Here is a 17,795-nt window from a genome sequence, read left to right as displayed (position 1 = left end):
AAACTGACTCACTGCTTTCTGACTCTCTCCCAGCATCCGCGATTTATGCACATCTCATGCATCAATACTGCCAAGACCAGGTAAGGCTCTGCCAGATATAATAATGTGATACTGGGTTACATAATAGCTGTTACTAATTATGCATTTACATTTTTTGCAATCCCTGCAAACGCAGGTTTTTTAAAAAAATATTTTCATCAGAGTCATCAGAGGAAATCGCTTGTCTTCCAGCCATCTTGGGCGAGTTTTTTTCCCTATGGTATTGGTATAATTAAACAAACTCCAGCTGCCACCACATCCATATGGCACTGTGACCAGACACTGAGAATAAAGACAGAGGGACAGAAACTGAGAAGCAAAAGCAGGAGGGAGTGAAAGTACCCTGCATCATTCATCAGGTCTTCATAGGAGGATTACATAACTGATTTGCTCAATTCAGAATGCATAAAACATTATGCTATTGAGATATTATACATGTACTGACGTGCACAACACAACGCGTGATTGTTGTTGCATACATAGGATGCTGTGGTCCTTTCTCACTTATGCAGCACAACAACACACTTGACCTAGGCTGTTGCTCTGTACTTGAACCTGCATGCACACTGCAACACAGCTCAACACCATCACAGACTGCTTCCAGAAGTCACCTAAAAAGCTAAGATAAGCTATTGCACAAGCAAAACTGAAGTCAACATTATTACCTGTTTTACAGGCTTTTTTTTTTAATTTATTGTTAACGTTCAGCAGAAGCCTACAACTTACTCCCCCTCACCATATGAACCCAGTGACCCAAGTAAGTCCAGAGGCCACCTCACAATGCTTTGAAGGAGTGACAGCAACTCCACTCCGGTGGAAGCTATAGCACCACACCTGACTTGCCACTGGGCAGCTTCTAGTTTCAGTGAAGTCCCCTACCCAGAGTTATTACATAGCGCTTTATCTATCAAGACCTCTCATATACATTTTTAAAATTTCTATTTTATTTTTATTTAGTTCTTTTTCAATTAATTCCCATTAGTTTATTTTCAGTTTGTTTGGGTTTTTTGTGTGCCAGGTTTAGCTGGGTTGCTGTAATATACTGGGTATTTATCAGGGGCAATATCCGCAGTGTGTATAAAACCTGCACTGTCTATGGAAGTATCAGAAAGGTTCAGACAGTAAAATACAAACACAGCATTTAGTGAGGGCAATTAACTCCCACTCATGTAATCATGCCAATCTCAATAATCATATGCACCCATGCCTCATCATGCCTGCTGTGTAAGCACATCTGGACAAAGCTAAAACTTAATGTAGTTTAGTGTTAAGACCTTTTAACCGCCGTGAGAGTTCGGGTTGCTTGGTGAAAACAGCGCCCCCTACAGTAACTGGATACGAAGGTCGCAATAACGCAATAAACTGATAGCCTGTTAGCTACTGTATTAGCAAGTATAATAGGTTGCTTTTTAAGTAATGCACCGTATGCAAATCTGAGCAACAAAAGCTTTAGTTTGTTACCAATTTGCCAGCCAACACAGCGCAACCCGTGAGCTCCAGCCCCCTGACTTACGGCAGACGTTATACAGCTAACATGAGCAACACACACTGCTTACACCACTGCTTACAGTCAAGTCAGCATTCACTCCTTGGAGAAGCAAAAAGCCCAAACCACAATAATACACATTCGCAACGACTTCATAGCACACAAAAAAGGCAATGATTCAATTTCACATGTTTACATCCACTGTTGTCTCTAGCTGAAGCCGTGCGTCAGGTGGTTAGCTAGTTTATCGAGAAAGCTAACTCACCAATTTTTCGTCTTTTGGTGGAATATTTACCTTTCCCGCTCCACGCGTGTCTTGGCTCAAGATTAAAAAGTTACGAGTCTCCTTAATTGATCACCGGACCGCATCAGAAAGTATTTTGTTTCAGTTATATCTCAGTCACGTAGCTACGTCGTCATCCATCCCAGAGCGGTGGACACATTTGTGCAACGTGAGCCCGGCATAGCATAACCACGCCCATTAAGCGATGATTGGGCAGGTGGGTTTTACATTTATTATTGGATTGGATAGCAAACCAGATGTAGGCGTGTCTGCCGCGGCATGTCTGTTGGGTGGCTTGCTGGCGATTCACGTGGATTCCCATGTTACGCAACCGAGAAACAACAAGCCTGAAGCACACTGTGCGAGCGCTGACACTACCAGCCCGCTGCGTCCCCGCCCCTACCGCTAAATGAATGAACAGAGTCGTTGCATGGTCCAGCTGCTGCAGTGCACGTAGCAGGGAGTTTGGACATTTGACTTCTTTTTGTTTGGTTAAATTGTTGTCAGTTATTGAACATCATCTTAGTAAAGTCTCTTAAGTAAAAAAAATAAAAAATAAAAATTACAAGAAAATGGGAGCTATCAGTAATTTTAATAGATTTTGTCATTAAGCAAATGAAAAGGAAGGCAAAGAATGCCACATACTTGTATATCCTTATTAATTGTAAATAATATTATTTTACATTATATTTAAAAAATTTGCAACAATAATATGCAATCTAATTATTCTCAGTTGTCATGTTGATTATCTTTATGACACAATGACATTTGCTTGAAAGCACAACACTTGAGCAGCTGTTATATATTCTTTTACCACATCTTTATTGCAATTTGACTTTTTCAGTTAAATCTGCATTTAAATTAAACCTGAACTGAAAATTTCCCAATTCTGTAAACCAAAATAAAATAATAATAAAATATATAATCGTTAGAACTGATGGGGTTATCCTAAAGACCTTCAAGTGAGTGGAACTGAGATGGAAAAAAGAGGAAGGAAACATGGGGGGGGAAAAAAAACAAACAAACAAACAAAAAAAAAAAACAACAAAAAACTCAACAGTACTTGTGTAAAAACTGCTGGACTGTACACCATTGTATGTCACACTGAAGGAATTTATCTTTAAATGACTCCAATAAAAATGATTTTGCCATCATGGCTCCTTTTGGAAAAAGGAATAGCTGGCGTTTGTTACGTCACAGATGAGAAAAATCAGAGGACACTTTGATTTAACATCAGTTTTATTCAAGCAAAAATAAATTTAGGGCCCACAGAGCAGAATTGCACATATTTCCACGTAAATTCCCAAAAGTGAAGCAAGGCTTGGAAGTTATAAGATCTTAAATTCTGTGGGGGGGGGGGGGAAAAAAAAAAAAAAAAAAAAAAAAAAAAAAAAAAAAATGATGAGGTTGACAATTCCATGTATGGTTAATAAAAAGCTGGCCCATAAAAGCATTTCCATGCCTACAAATTTTAGTTGTGGCTGCAGTCTGATTAAATCTGCATGCTTAACAAAAAGAGAAAAGGGTGCGGGTGAGTACATATTTGTGTTAGTGTTTATTTCTCTATCAGAAACAAGCAAGAAGTATGAAGGGGGGGGGGGGGGGGAAAGCTAATGATTGCTAGAAGTCAAGAAAAAAAAAATCCTGAAACTGTAACCTAAAACAGGAGCTTTAAATACCAAACAGAGTGAAAATAATATACAAAGCAATCCCAAATCCAGTGTTAGTGTCACATGTATCACAATGCCATGGACCAACAAAATATTTCCACTCTATATCACCCATGATGCTCAGCAGTACTGACCTAAACATCACAAAAAAAAAAAAAAAAAAAAAACCCATACTATAGCCTAACTATGATCAACTCTACATTTAACAGAATGCAAATAACTGTATGACAAATATGGCATGTTAGAATTTTTAATTGTTTTGTGTTAGAAGCATTGTGCATCAACAAGAATGTTTCTTCACACTGGCGTTGATCCAAAGGTCTTTATTAAAGGTTAAATTCAACTGATAGCACAGGCTAGCTGCACAGTATCTGCTGGACAGGGAGCTCACAAGGCACTACTTGTTCTCTGGCTGGCTGGTACATGTGTTCAGAAGGTATGGCTGCATTTTTGGCTGTTCTCCATTGGAGACACCTATCAAAGTCTAAAGCTAAACTGCAGATTTTCTTTCCTCTTAATTGTTGATCATTATTATTACATAAAGGCCATTTTTCTGCCACACTTAAGAGCAACTAATTGAGATAATTAATCTCTTGATACCTCATGATGGCACTTCTGTGTATTTTTTTTTTCCTTTTACATTTTATGGCAAATCTGTCAGGCAATGAGCATGCTACTTATAGTAAACATGACCAGCACTCAATCTAAACACAAGCTCATGCAAACTTTTACTGCATCCCAATTACTGCCTGAAAATGACATGAACAGGAATGGACACAGTGAGGTGGTTCAACAGTACGTTACCCATTACCAGTAAGCTTTGTGTTGTCAGAATGACTTTCCTCTTCATTCAGATCTAACATTAACTCCTTAAACATTGGACCTGATCAGCACTTAACCATGTGCAGAAATAAAATGAGTAATTAGATTTCACTAATATTTGTAAAGCTGACCAATTAAGTAAGAAAAAGCATGAGAGAGGAAAAAAAAATACTGGTGTTACACTATCAAGAGCAGAAATATTTTAAATCTGGGAAGGGGCATCTCTTCCACCATACGCAGGATTACTGTTACAATCTAAACTATACCACTGAACAGCTAATCCTTAAAGGCACTTCTCTTAGCCTGGCACACGGAATCAAACAATTGTTAATAAAATATAAAAATACAAGTTGAGGAGAGTTTACAATGTTCTTCAATTCTAGTCTTAAGGTTTGAGTATGTGTGTGTGTGTGTGTGTGTTCTGCCAAAGTCTGTTTAGACTCATATTTATAACTGGGCTTTAGTCAAGTTATAAACACATTTCTGTACATATGTTTGTTTTCTTTGGTATGTATATATCCTAGTAATGTCTGGAATTTTGTAATGTTATAGGTTAAAACTGTGACTAAGGCACATAAGCAATCACACACGCACACACAGGGCAATCCAGAACAAAGAATGAAGACCCCTGTAGAGGTGGAAAATGTGGAGCTACTCTGAGACACGAGTCACATAGCTCCACTTCTCTTCTTTATCGTATCTTCTACCCCTCCTCCTCCTGTTGCTTACTTAGAGTAATTCCAGACTGTGAATGAATTAACAAGTTTGTTTAAACCAAATGTTTTATATAAGACATTATAAAAGAGAGATATGACACTAAAGGAACTGTGGGGGGGAATTCCATAAAAGCAAAAGACAGAGGCTGCATTATGTAATTGGGTGTACTTCTTCTTGGCTTACTGCATCCATAACATGAACTAGCATGAATAATGATGGGGGAATAGTATGGATAGTAGATGTAAAACTTTAAGTAAATAAAGCTTTTTGAATGTTTGGGGGCAAAGTCCGTAAACTTTATAACTCTTATCAGATAAGTCATCAAATGACACATCACATGATCTTGAACAGTTGATGTGTGTTTGCCTCTTAAAAGAGCACCAATGTAGCAGTACACCTAACACAGTTTGCGAAACTACAACACTGTAGAGAGTTCTTAATGCTTTGTTTTATGTTTGAAGTAACACAAACTGTAACAACACTGTTGATGAGCACATCCTTAATACTCACTAATAATGATGACGATGATGAACACAATGACAGCTATCAGGATCGCCCACATCTGAAACAATTAAAGATAATTTCTACGTTATTACACAAGAACTATATCTGTAATACCTCCTCATTTTGTTGAATAAAAACAGGAAGTCTTCACCATAAGTCATGCAAATATATACTGTAAGTTGTGTAGTTAAATAAAAACAATTAATTTAGTAAACCTCAGTCTTTGAAGACTTTAAAAATAGAGTGCATCATATCAGTTAGAGTAATTGTTATTTAAAGTGGTGGAAAGTGTGTGACTTTTGAACCAAACTTTGTTTAAGCACCTTGCAGTTCTTCCACCAGTACTTCCTTTTCAGCTTAGCTGCACTGGTCTCAAACTGGGAGGCTCCAGCCTGGAGTGCATCGGCTCGGTCATCCAGTTCAGACAGCTTCTGATCACGCTCCAGCACTTTGTCCACATTAACACGCATAATGTCCACCACCTACTCAAAACAAACATAATATTCATTTTTTGCAATCTGTTTCTTGATGTACATGGGTGTTAGGCAATCTTGAGCCCTCACTGTAAATAAATCTGCCCTAATTTGTTTTTTTCTGGAGGGCATAGGAAAGAATCATAAGAGAAAGAAGAAAAATGCCAAATAAATAAATCAACAGGGTAAAATAACTCCTACAGACTCCACTTTTAGTCAGACACACATGCATGTGCATAAACACAGATTACACGTAACCCATATGTTCCACTGATCCACAAACCCAACTACTGCCCCTCCTCTCAGACAGAGCTGCAGGTTGGAGGGGAGGGTGTAGGCCCGTGCATGCCTTACATAACCATGGAGACAGTGATTATGTAAGCGTTTGGCAGCCAATTGGACACTTTCTGTGACGTGCTGAGGTTAAAGATCTATGAGGGAGTGGCTTATCCCAAGAAGGGCTACAACCGAGAGAGCGAGAGAGAGCAAGATGTAAAGGGAATTAAGAGTGAGACTTGGCAGCCTATTTTCTTAGTGGCCTCACTGACATGGTTCTGAATGCTATTTCTCAAAACTGGATGAGGACTGCCTTTCACTGAATGTCCTTTGGCAGTCTTTTGGAGTATTAGAGAGCAAATTATTCCACATTATGGTGAATTGTAACACTGCTGCCAAGAGTTATGCAAGGTTCTGTGTGAGACCAACATCAAGGAAAAGAGGGAGTGACACAAAGCAAGTGAAGACAGACAGGGGTGGAGTTCAAGGCCATAGGCTAGGTGAGAAAAATGATGCAAAGTGAACAAGATGAGGTTATTTAAGGATTTTTAATGCTTGAAAAGATTTTTTATTATTTGACACTGTGACTCCACCAACTATCTTTTCATTATTTAACTATTCACTCCTGGATTACGGCTGTGCTACTATGCAATTATTTAAAAATAAATAAATACAAATTGTTGATTGAATCTTTCTCTACTTGCATCTTCTCCTTTATTTGTGTACAGCTGGACTGGTACATAAGCATTTAATTAACCATATAACCATATAACTGAGAAATGAACCTGAAGTTGGAGATGAAGTAGCATTAAGGGCAGGCATCTTTGGAGAGGTGGTTTCAAATTTCTTAGCTTGAGAGGAAACGATCTGGTGCATTTGTAACACTAAAGCACTCATGAATTAAGATTTGAACATATTTTGGGGATCCTTATCAATAAGCCATAAGAGAATAGAACTGTTGGCCTCAAATTAAATTCTGAAATTAAATAGAAGCCAGTTTTCACATATTTCATACCTCATCCACCTGGGCCTGCGTCTGCTGCAAGCGCTTATTGCCGGCCGCTGCGGCAGAACCTTCTGGACCAACTGCTGACCTGAAGAAATTTACAAAAAAACCCAAAAAAAACCCAGTGTAAATCTTAGCCCCCTGTGAAATGTCTTAGAAACATCTGTTACATAACATCACAATCTCCCACTAAAACCTTAAAGGAAACCAGTCAGTTTTAGGTACAAGAAAAAAGAAAAACAGTCCTCTCAGAGGAAATTGCTTGATATAGCACCCAATCTGTGGGATAGCTAAAGGTCAACAGGAGTAACAGTTCATAGTGAGCTAAAACAGAACAATTCAGTGTCTCTGACTGTACACAACAGCCAGCCATGCACGCACAAAAAAAAATTAATTAAATTAATTAAAAACACCTCACTGATGTTCCTCAACTCATGCTCCATTGTATCAACTGAGGATAGACAATAAGTGGCAAGAGATTATTTTTCATACAACAATAGACTTGACAGTGATGTGGCTTAAGTAAATGCTTGCCCAAAATAATGGTTTAAGTATATTCTTAACAGTTAAAAAGCTGACATCAGATAGCATGAAAAGCTATTCAAATAAGATGATGTCCCACACAATCCTGCTAAAATAGCAAGCATCACATTTATTATTATCTGATGCATTTTTTTTTTTAACTCTAAGAAACTGTTAAAAACAATAACAAAAATATAAACCGGAGACAAAGCAAAAAGTTTTTTCCTTCTGGTTCCCATTGATTTAATTTAAATAATTATTTATTTAGATTCCTAAATATGATATGCATTCATTGTCCCAATGGCTTTTTAACAGTGGTTATTTACTGCCACCCCCTGACCTGAAAGAGCATTGCTTTGCAATGACTTTTCGTAACATTGAAACTAACTTGAAAGTTGGGTTGTTATTTACACCAGGGCTATACAAAGATTATTATGATTCAGTCTAAGTCAAGTGTGGCCATTAATTACATAAATTCTGACTCAGGCCAAATTACAATATTAGTTTAAATGTAAAACAGTTTAGGCAGATATAAGCAGTCTGCTGCCTGATATTACTGATTTGCCAATGCATTGTAGCAGTCTTTAAAAATGAAAGTAAAGAATAGATGGGAGAAACACCCTCAAAATATGTTATAAGTGTTAATGTTACAGGATTTGTCAACGCAAGGGCATGTTGGTATTGATATTTGTTTTTTTTAAATCAACAAATATCAATATCAGTCTTAAATATCTTAAACATCTGTCTGGCCCTAATAAGCAGGCATACCCATGTTTGCTAAAATATAGTTGATGGCAAGAGCTTGCTAAAACTACATGTGTTTATATTTAAAAAACAAACAATCCCCAAAACAAAACACAGGAACAAGCCACAGTTAACTCAACAGAAACAGCATCTGTCTGGAAGCCAAAGGTACCCAGTTTCCTGAAGAAAAACAATCAATGATGCAAGTTATTCCAAAAGGAAGTCTATGTGAAATGGGTGGATTAAGTGCCTCTCCTCTATGCCCCCAAGATAACAACTTTACAGCCACGTCTAATTCACGTATATTTAAAAAGATAAACTATTTTGAATTTTGATTGCATGAATTTGATACAAATAAACACAAAAAACAAGCAAACTATTACAAACAAACTGCAGATATACATTTCCTGCAGCTGCTGCTAGTATCAAAACTACACTACAGCATCAGTGGTGGGCTTCATTCTCTAATATGTAAAAAGGCTGGAACTTACCACGAGTACACACATAAAATTAGCCTCAGATTCATGTAATATTCACCGGAACCAATTGTGTTTGTACCATTGTGCATATGACTGTTTCATAATAATTTTAAATTGATGGTTGCCATATACATACAGCCCACTTTCCTTTAAATGAAAACACATTTTTCTCAACGAGGGCCATGGCAAGAGCTGGGATTGCAATTTTTTTTAAGATTTATTTATTTATTTATTTTTAAAAAGAGCATCTAATTTATGCAACTGGAAAAAAAATAAATAAAAATGCTGGATCCCTTGGGGAATGTGTGGCTCGGTTAAAAACAAATTGATGTCTAACTAGGATACAATGAAGGTAGGTTTAATAAACAAATGCAGTAAACGTTTTTTCTCTTTTGTTTTGTTTGGTCTTTGTATTCGTGAAGAGCAAGTGGATAAAGAGTGGATTACCAAATATGTGTTAGGTTAAAAAAAAGAAAAAGAATTTGGTCAATACTTTTAACCAAACTCATTATTTTTATGTATTCAAGTCTATGAGTTTCTATCTTTGACTTTTTTGGAAAAGCTGTAAATAACAATAATCGATTTTTATTCATTAATTAGTTTAGCAATGTGCATTGGTGTGTCTATGTGTAGGTTTATGTAGTTTCACATTTGTGTTTAGGCATTACTTGTGCAAAGATAGCAACCTTTGCCATTGCACCAGAGTTCACGTGAAGACTCTTTAGTTGAACTATGTAGGTCGGATACCATGTCTACACACACACACCTCTTTTCTACTAATGCTGTGCATGTGCCTAATCTACAACCACAGAAATAAATATAGGTGCAGGGCCAAAAAGCTGACACTCACATGTCACCACTTCGCTGGTCCCAAATTGGGAACAAGTGATGACAGTGGCTTTTGAAGGTGTACCTAAAAAATTAACCAGATGCAGCCTAGGATCTTTTGTGCATTATGATTTTCCTTTCCATTTCAGTGAAACCAATTTAAGATAAATGAGGCTACAAGTGGGGCTGCCACGATTAGTTGTTAAAATTGTTGACGACTGATTTAATAGTCGACGCGTCGTTTGAAGCTTTGTAAGATCCCAAAAGATGCAGGAATAAGTAGTAGGATTTAAGAGTGTAATAACGGACTGAAACAGAAGATGGCAGCACTGCATGTACAAGGATGCCAGCTGCCTTTAACCCTTTAAGACCTACCATAGAACCAAGTCCGCCAGAGCTTATATTATATTTTTACATGGTGTGGTGCCATTTTTGGTGTACAGTCGAGTCTTAATAGCTTACTTACAACTGGGCTCGTCACGCTCTCTTCTTGGCTGCAGTGGTTATTATTATATTTACATGCTTCCAGCTCCCGTTTTTGCTCGATGACAACTCGTACCTTTCCACTCCCCTTTTTCTCCCTCCTCGCGCTCACAGACGTGTATGGCAGTTCATTCTCCCTGCAACACGGACTACACTGCCCATGATGCTACATTCTTTAGAGCTATGCTTGTAGCATTCTGCCTGTTAGCTTAGCACGACAACAACAACAACGAAAGGTGCTCTCTCTCACCCAGGAAACACACAGTCGCAGAGAGAGAGAGAGAGAGAGAGAGAGAGAGAGAGAGAGAGAGAGAGAGAGAGAGAGAGAGCGTCACCCTGTAACCATGGCAACCGTAACGCTGCCGCCTGGAACAAAAGAACGTAGCTGTCAAACAAAACCCAAACAGTCCTGACCCGCGACAATATGAAACAGGAAAGTACCGCAGTGTAATCCATTTATTTCAACAAAGTAACTGTATTCTGAATACCACCTTTTTAAACGGTAACTGTAACGGAATACAGTTACTCATATTTTGTATTTTAAATACGTAACGGCGGTACATGTATTCCGTTACTCCCCAACACTGTCGATAGCTAGCCGGGGGCAAGGCTCACTAGTTCCGGTGAGAATACCGGACTCCATTTTCAAACCCACTGCAGTCTTTCGCTACTCAGGTTAAACATGATACAGTGGGGCAAAAAAGTATTTAGTCAGCCACCGATTGTGCAAGTTCCCCCACTTAAAATGATGACAGAGGTCAGTAATTTGCACCAGAGGTACACTTCAACTGTGAGAGACAGAATGTGAAAAAGAAAAAAGAAAAATCCATGAATTCACATGGTAGGATTTGTAAAGAATTTATTCGTAAATTAGGGTGGAAAATAAGTATTTGGTCACCTCAAACAAGGAAAATCTCTGGCTCTCACAGACCTGTAACGTCTTCTATAAGAAGCTTTTCTGTCCCCCACTCGTTACCTGTATAAATGGCACCTGTTTGAACTCATCATCTGTATAAAAGACACCTGTCCACAGCCTCAAACAGTCAGACTCCAAACTCCGCCATGGCCAAGACCAAAGAGCTTTCGAAGGACACCAGGAAAAGTATTGTAGACCTGCACCAGACTGGGAAGAGTGAATCTACAATAGGCAAGCAGCTTTGTGTGAAAAAAATCAACTGTGGGAGCAATCATCAGAAAATGGAAGACATACAAGACCACTGATAATCTCCCTCGATCTGGGGCTCCACGCAAGATCTCATCCCGTGGGGTCAAAATGATCATGAGAACGGTGAGCAAAGATCCCAGAACCACACGGGGGGACCTGGTGAATGACCTGCAGAGAGCTGGGACCAAAGTAACAAAGGTCACCATCAGTAACACACTACAACGGCAGGGAATCAAATCCCGCAGTGCCAGACGTGTTCCGCTGCTGAAGCCAGTGCATGTCCAGGCCCGTCTGAAGTTTGCCAGAGAGCACATGGATGATACAGCAGAGGATTGGGAGAATGTCATGTGGTCAGATGAAACCAAAGTAGAACTTTTTGGTATAAACTCAACTCGTCGTGTTTGGAGGAAGAAGAATACTGAGTTGCATCCCAAGAACACCATACCTACTGGGCCAAAATACCAGCTACTGTGTGTGCAAACCTGGTAAAGACCTATAGTAAACGTTTGACCTCTGTTATTGCCAACAAAGGTTATGTTACAAAGTATTGAGTTGTATTTTTGTTATTGACCAAATACTTATTTTCCACCCTGATTTACGAATAAATTCTTTACAAATCCTACCATGTGGATTCATGGATTTTTTTTCACATTCTGTCTCTCACAGTTGAAGTGTACCTCTGGTGCAAATTACTGACCTCTGTCATCATTTTAGGTGGGGGAACTTGCACAATCGGTGGCTGACTAAATACTTTTTAGTATATAAGCAGTGTTGGGAAGGTTACTTTTAAAATGTATTCCATTACAGAATACATGCCCCAAAATGTATTCTGTAACGTATTCCGTTACGTTACTCAATGACAGTAACGTATTCTGAATACTTTGGATTACTTAATATATTATCATGCTTTTTACAACTACGTGAATGTACTATTGCTGTGATTTATTACTGTTACTGAAGGTCAGCGGCTCCGAACCCGTAGTAAAGGGACCTCTGACTAATACGGTGGGTTCCGTGTTGGGCTCATAGCCGAAAAACAGCTTTACTTTGTTGTCTGGGTCAACTTTGCTTGCGAGAGACAGAGAGAGGCGTTGAAAGGCTGCTCCAACGGAACTTATTGTTTCGGAGGAAAACACGAACACGGCGTACAGTCGAGTCTTAATAGCTTACTTACAACTGGGCTCGTCAGGCACTCTTCTTGGCTGCAGTGGTTATTATTATTATTACTATTATATTTACATGCTTCCAGCTCCCGTTTTTGCTCGATGACACCTGGTACTTTTCCACTCGCCTTTTTCTCCCTCCTCGCACTCACAGACATATAACAAGTATGGCAGTCCATTCTCCCAGCAGCACGGACTACACTGCCTATGAGGCTACATTCTTTAGAGCATGTACCTGTAGCATTCTGCCTATTAGCTTAGCACAACAACAACAACAAAAAGGCGCTCTCTCACCCAGGAAACACACAGAGAGAGAGCGTCACCCTGTAACCATGGCAACCGTAACGCTGCCGCCTGGAACAACAGAACAGCTGTCAAACAAAACCCAAACAGTCCTGACCCACCACAATATGAAACAGGAAAGTACCACTGTGTAATCCATTTATTTCAACAAAGTAACTGTATTCTGAATACCACCTTTTTAAACGGTAACTGTAACGGAATACAGTTACTCATATTTTGTATTTTAAATACGTAACGGCGGTACATGTATGCCGTTACTCCCCAACACTGTATATAAGTCACTTAGATAACTTAAAAATGCTATTGTTTGGCTTTTTTCAGTATTTTATTTGTTCCCGAGTAAATCGGTTTGGCTGAGATTAAAGTTATAGTTTTTACACTGCTGAATAAACGTCAAGCAGACAACCAGTTATCAGAAGTGTGAGATGCTCAAGAATATACTCCGGTGTCCTGTTATATTATATTATATTATATTAGATAAAACTTTATTAATCCCTAGGGTGGGTTCCTCCAGGAAATTAGGTATTTTAGATAGCGGCTGAGTTTATTAAACTCCACTGAAACAACCTGTAAATTTCATTAAAATTTAATAAACTATCATCATGTCTTTATTTTTAGTTAGCACATACCTTAAACATTTAAAGCTATAAGCTAATGATAGTTATATAAGAGCACATGCATGCTGGTGCAATAAGCTGTACGTTGTACATCCAATGGACGCATGATCTGATTAGTTGACTAATGGCAAAAATAATTGGTGACTAGTCGACTATCAAAATAATAGTTTGTGGCAGCCCTAGCTACAAGTTCTCAGTTCTAAGGCACCAAGGAAGAGCTGGCTCACCACTGCATTAAAATAAAAAGAAAGGCATCAAGATGCAATTTAAGTCCCGCCTTTCAGCCTCAATTTAACTCACTGAACAAAAATTGCAGATAAATTTTATTTTTGCCTTATTGCTTCATTTGAATTAAGTTTCCATTTGACCATATGTTATGGATTCACAGCCACAGTTTCCAAATGCAAAGGCTACAGTTGCAAGCATTCAACTACCAACCTTACTGCTAATTAAGTGATGGAGACAAATTTAAAACAACTTTGGAGTAAATTGTCCAGTTACATTTGGACCACTTCAAATAAACGACTGAGTGCAGAAACTGTGATCGTGGTTAACTGAATATTCTTGTTAACCCTCTTGCATTAATAGATTTATTTTATTTCAAATCTATTGTAAATCTACTATCCATACATTCCGGGACCTAATTTTACATTATCATCACTGTTGTATCTATTAGAGCAGGGCGATATGGCCAAAAATATTTATCACGATATATATTTGAAAATTTGCGATAACGATATAACCGACGATATAATTGATGCGAGACAAAATACAACTCCACAACATTACTAGCGCAAAAAGACAACCTTCCATTTATTTTCACTTAAACAAGAAGCTGGTTTTTATGTACATTAAAGCTTTATAAAAATGTAACAGTGCAAATGCAAATTCCTTGCTGAAAGTTTAACCAAAAGGCATTTCCAGTAGAAATGGGCTGACATATCCTGAGCATAACCATGTATAATATCCACTGAAGTTAAAAAGAGGTGCTTTGCAACATTAAACTGCAGTGTGCAGTACGTATTTTTCGGACCATAAGGTGCACGGGATTATAAGGCACATTAAGCGAAACAAAGCAGTCAGATAAATCAAACTTTATTAAACTCATTCTTCTTGCTTCCTCCACTTCTGTACCATTGATTCATTAATGTTGAATTCTCTGGCAGCTGCTCTATTCCCATGTTGTTGCAGTATATTAATGACTAACCTCGTATTGTGGATGGATTATCTCAGTTGTTCTCCTGACTGAAGTTTGGTCCGTTTACAGTATCCTGCCATGCGATTGCATTTGTCTCTAACCATGAAGAACCTTCGCGTTAACTTTTATAAGTGGAAAAGTGTTAGTGTTCGTCCTCCAGCTTCACTGTTTATGTTATGCTAACATAGCTGTGTCGCTAGCGATCACGTAGCACATCATTATATACCAGCTAGCCCAACTTCAGTAACCCTACAAACGTCACTGCTGTTTAGTTTCCTGTCTTCATTTATGTTGGAAGTGATAGCAGAGCTGTACGTTTGATTTTTTTCAGAAATCTCTCCGTCAGAACATGCTATATCATGCTTAGGTAACTAGCGAAACTAGCGAGCTAACTTCCGCTAGCTTCTTGCTAACTTCTAACTCCGTTAAATGTAATAACTTTTGTTTTCATGGATGCCTGGAAGTTAAACTTTATAGTTACACCTGGTAAAGCAGCAATGCTGATCGTTTTATTAAAGATGAAAGAATTTAGACAGTTTTTAACTCTAAGTGATGCTGCAGTGTTGTTTGACCTGAAACATACGGAGTTTAGGACCCAGATTACTCCCAGATTTAAGAGCATCTTAGTCCGACAAATATGACAATAACAACGGCCGCTTGCATGTTCTGCAAAAAAATGTGCTTTGTTGTGTATCTGACGGACAAACACCAAACCAGTTCCACATCAGGGAAGTTGCACCATTTTTACAAACCAATTCTGGTTCATCTGTTTCACTCAACAATCGGCCATGTGCGTATGAAAACAAAGGCACTGCGCATGCGCGTTTTACTCCCATTCTATCGCGATATTTCATTTTCCTATCGTTGCCTAACATTATACCGGTATTACCAGCCCTAGTATCTATACTACTGATCGACTACCATCACTACAATGAACAGAAATGACTATAACATCATGAAAGAATGACTTTTATGGTTTAATCAAATCATCACTCAATTTCAGAAAGACATGCAAATTCTCTGTCAAGGATTTTTGTTTAATATGGACAAAAATAGTTGTAGAAATCTGTCTGTGATTCATTACGAAAACGCTGAGTACAGTGCCTCTATGTGCACTGTGTGTGTGTATATATATATATTTTTTTATTTTTTTTATTTATTTATTAGTTTAAAAGGGGGGAAAAAAAAGCTTCCTCTCTTGATGCTGTAAGGCAATACACCTTCCCAGAAAGTAAACACTCACGAAACACGTCTTTTCCCTTGTTCTTTCATTACCCCTAAGCTTCAAAGCGCCTACTAATACACATATTGACCGAGAAACATATCAGAGTACAGTTCCTAACTGTGTCAACAAAGAAAAAAAACGGTAGATGCTGATGATGGAAATAACGTTAGATAACGGCATTACCGACAACGGGGTGTAAGTTATTACTGGAGTGGCAAGTATTCAGCTTAGATATAGTTTAAAACTTATTTTAATTACCCAGTCATCAACATGATTACGACCTATTAAAACAGAAACACTTCGGCCATAAATATTATATTTCCTGTTTACAACTTTGCGTTGCCTTTGATTGTGTCTTGATATTATTTTAGTCATATCCAAATTAGAGCTACAATAATTAGAAATCACAAAGCGACATACACAAACATTTTAAGCTTGTTAAATAAAAGTATACAGCAGTAGTTTTTAGATAGGCCAACGACACAGGAAACGGTAGTTTCTAAGCATAGACTAAAACGCTAGCACATATCGTTGTCTAACAGTAAGATTCGTGTAACAGTAACAGCTGTGGCCTGTATACAAACCGATTGTGTACACTCTTTCTTGACTATCTACATAACTAGCAAAGATAAGTTGATATGATGAGGAGTGAGCAACGTTAGATAACTTTAATGCAGCGTTGCTGCTGTGGCTAAGCTAGCTCACATCTCGAAGACGGGCACTAGCACTTGTTGCAGGCTAGTAGCAAAAGTTCTGGGCGTTGTTTTTGCGCCCGCGTCTTGAAGTATTACCAGAAAAAAAACGGAAGCGAAATCGTCAACATCTGACTGACAAATAAAAGTGTGCGGTATAGGATAGACTTACATTGCAAAACGAAATTTCCTCAAACGACACCGCTGCCGATTTTTGCTTGGTAGCTCACTGTCAACCCGAAACAGTCCCAGCCGTACCAGCGGTTTTTGTGCCGCTTTCAAGGTTGCCGGAATTAGGAACTATCACGCGTATTTACATTTCACAAGGAAAATGCGCACTTTAATAAAACCAGAAATCATAGAAATTTCTTTTCATATCGATATCGATACGTGACAATAAATTATAATAACCCATTTAGCCTGGTGACTAACCTTTAGTTGACTACATTTAGCATTTAAATAAAAAAATAAATAAAAGAATTTTCCCTGCAAACTTACAGTAAATACATAAACTTTTACAGTACTAAATTATTTTAAAGAAATAAATTACAAAATCGGATCATACTATCTGGTAACTACTTTATTTGATGAAAGCATGAGTTTGCGGTGAGCACGTGAAGGCAACATTAAAGAGGTCGTGGCTTATAGCTTCCGCATGCCTACCATTATTAAAAGCAATTAAAAGCAACGCACACTTCGCACGCCTTAGTCAATAATCATTAAAGAGTTAACTACTCAAATCAGTCTTATTCACCTTTTATTTATTTCATTTCTATTTGCAAGCTACAGTAGACATGCAAGGAGCAGGCCCAAGCCCGTGATCAGCATGTGGCTTATGAGAACAAAAAGTCATCCCTATCCACACGTCATCAACAAATACTAACCACCAACAACTGAAAAAATAGGAGTAGCGAAACTTTATTCATTCAAACTGTTAAAGAGAGTATATATGTGTGTGTATGCAAGTATAGCAGATTTATATGAAACATTTAGAACAAATCAATCTTTAAGTGCTTCCTTAAACTGTAAAAACTGAATGCAGTCTGAAGACAACAGTGAAAGAACTGAGTTTTTGTGTCAGTCACTGAGTTGTAGTATGT

General features: G+C 38.1%; 2 protein-coding genes across 6 annotated transcripts in view; both read right to left on the bottom strand.

Moving 5' to 3' along the window:
• per3 (period circadian clock 3) overlaps positions 1–1,980 on the bottom strand; it is a 19,734-nt gene extending 17,754 nt beyond the window's left edge. For 4 of the 5 annotated variants that reach the window (XR_013098629.1, XM_076883918.1, XM_076883920.1 and 1 more), the window contains exon 1: positions 1,821–1,980. The gene's annotated coding sequence lies outside the window, so the exon portion shown is untranslated. Of the gene's footprint in view, positions 1–1,790 lie in introns of all 5 variants that reach the window. The other variant, XM_076883919.1, reaches the window with a different exon arrangement.
• Positions 1,981–3,786: 1,806 nt separating this feature from the next.
• Positions 3,787–16,971, bottom strand: vamp3 (vesicle-associated membrane protein 3 (cellubrevin)). The gene is made up of 5 exons (XM_012917562.4): positions 16,868–16,971; positions 7,286–7,364; positions 5,845–6,003; positions 5,528–5,579; positions 3,787–5,045 (listed from the first exon to the last, which is right to left on the bottom strand). Coding segments are annotated over exons 1-5 (312 nt in total). The 5' UTR covers positions 16,870–16,971; the 3' UTR covers positions 3,787–5,025.
• Positions 16,972–17,795: the final 824 nt, after the last annotated feature.

The sequence above is a fragment of the Maylandia zebra genome, linkage group LG5, assembly GCF_041146795.1.
Source record: "Maylandia zebra isolate NMK-2024a linkage group LG5, Mzebra_GT3a, whole genome shotgun sequence".
In the NCBI taxonomy this organism is placed as follows: Eukaryota; Metazoa; Chordata; class Actinopteri; order Cichliformes; family Cichlidae; genus Maylandia; species Maylandia zebra.
The sequence above is the reverse complement of the archived record's forward strand: the minus strand, read 5'-3'. Positions and strand labels throughout refer to the sequence as shown.

Bases quoted from the DNA above. Each gene is read 5' to 3' on its own strand.
- vamp3 (XM_012917562.4), bottom strand. The intron at 6,004-7,285 runs GTATGAAATATG...TGTTTTGAGTAG, and splicing joins CGCAGGCCCAGGTGGATGAG to GTGGTGGACATTATGCGTGT. The intron at 5,046-5,527 runs GTGAGTATTAAG...ATTCATTCACAG, and splicing joins CATCATCGTCATCATTATTA to TCTGGAATTACTCTAAGTAA.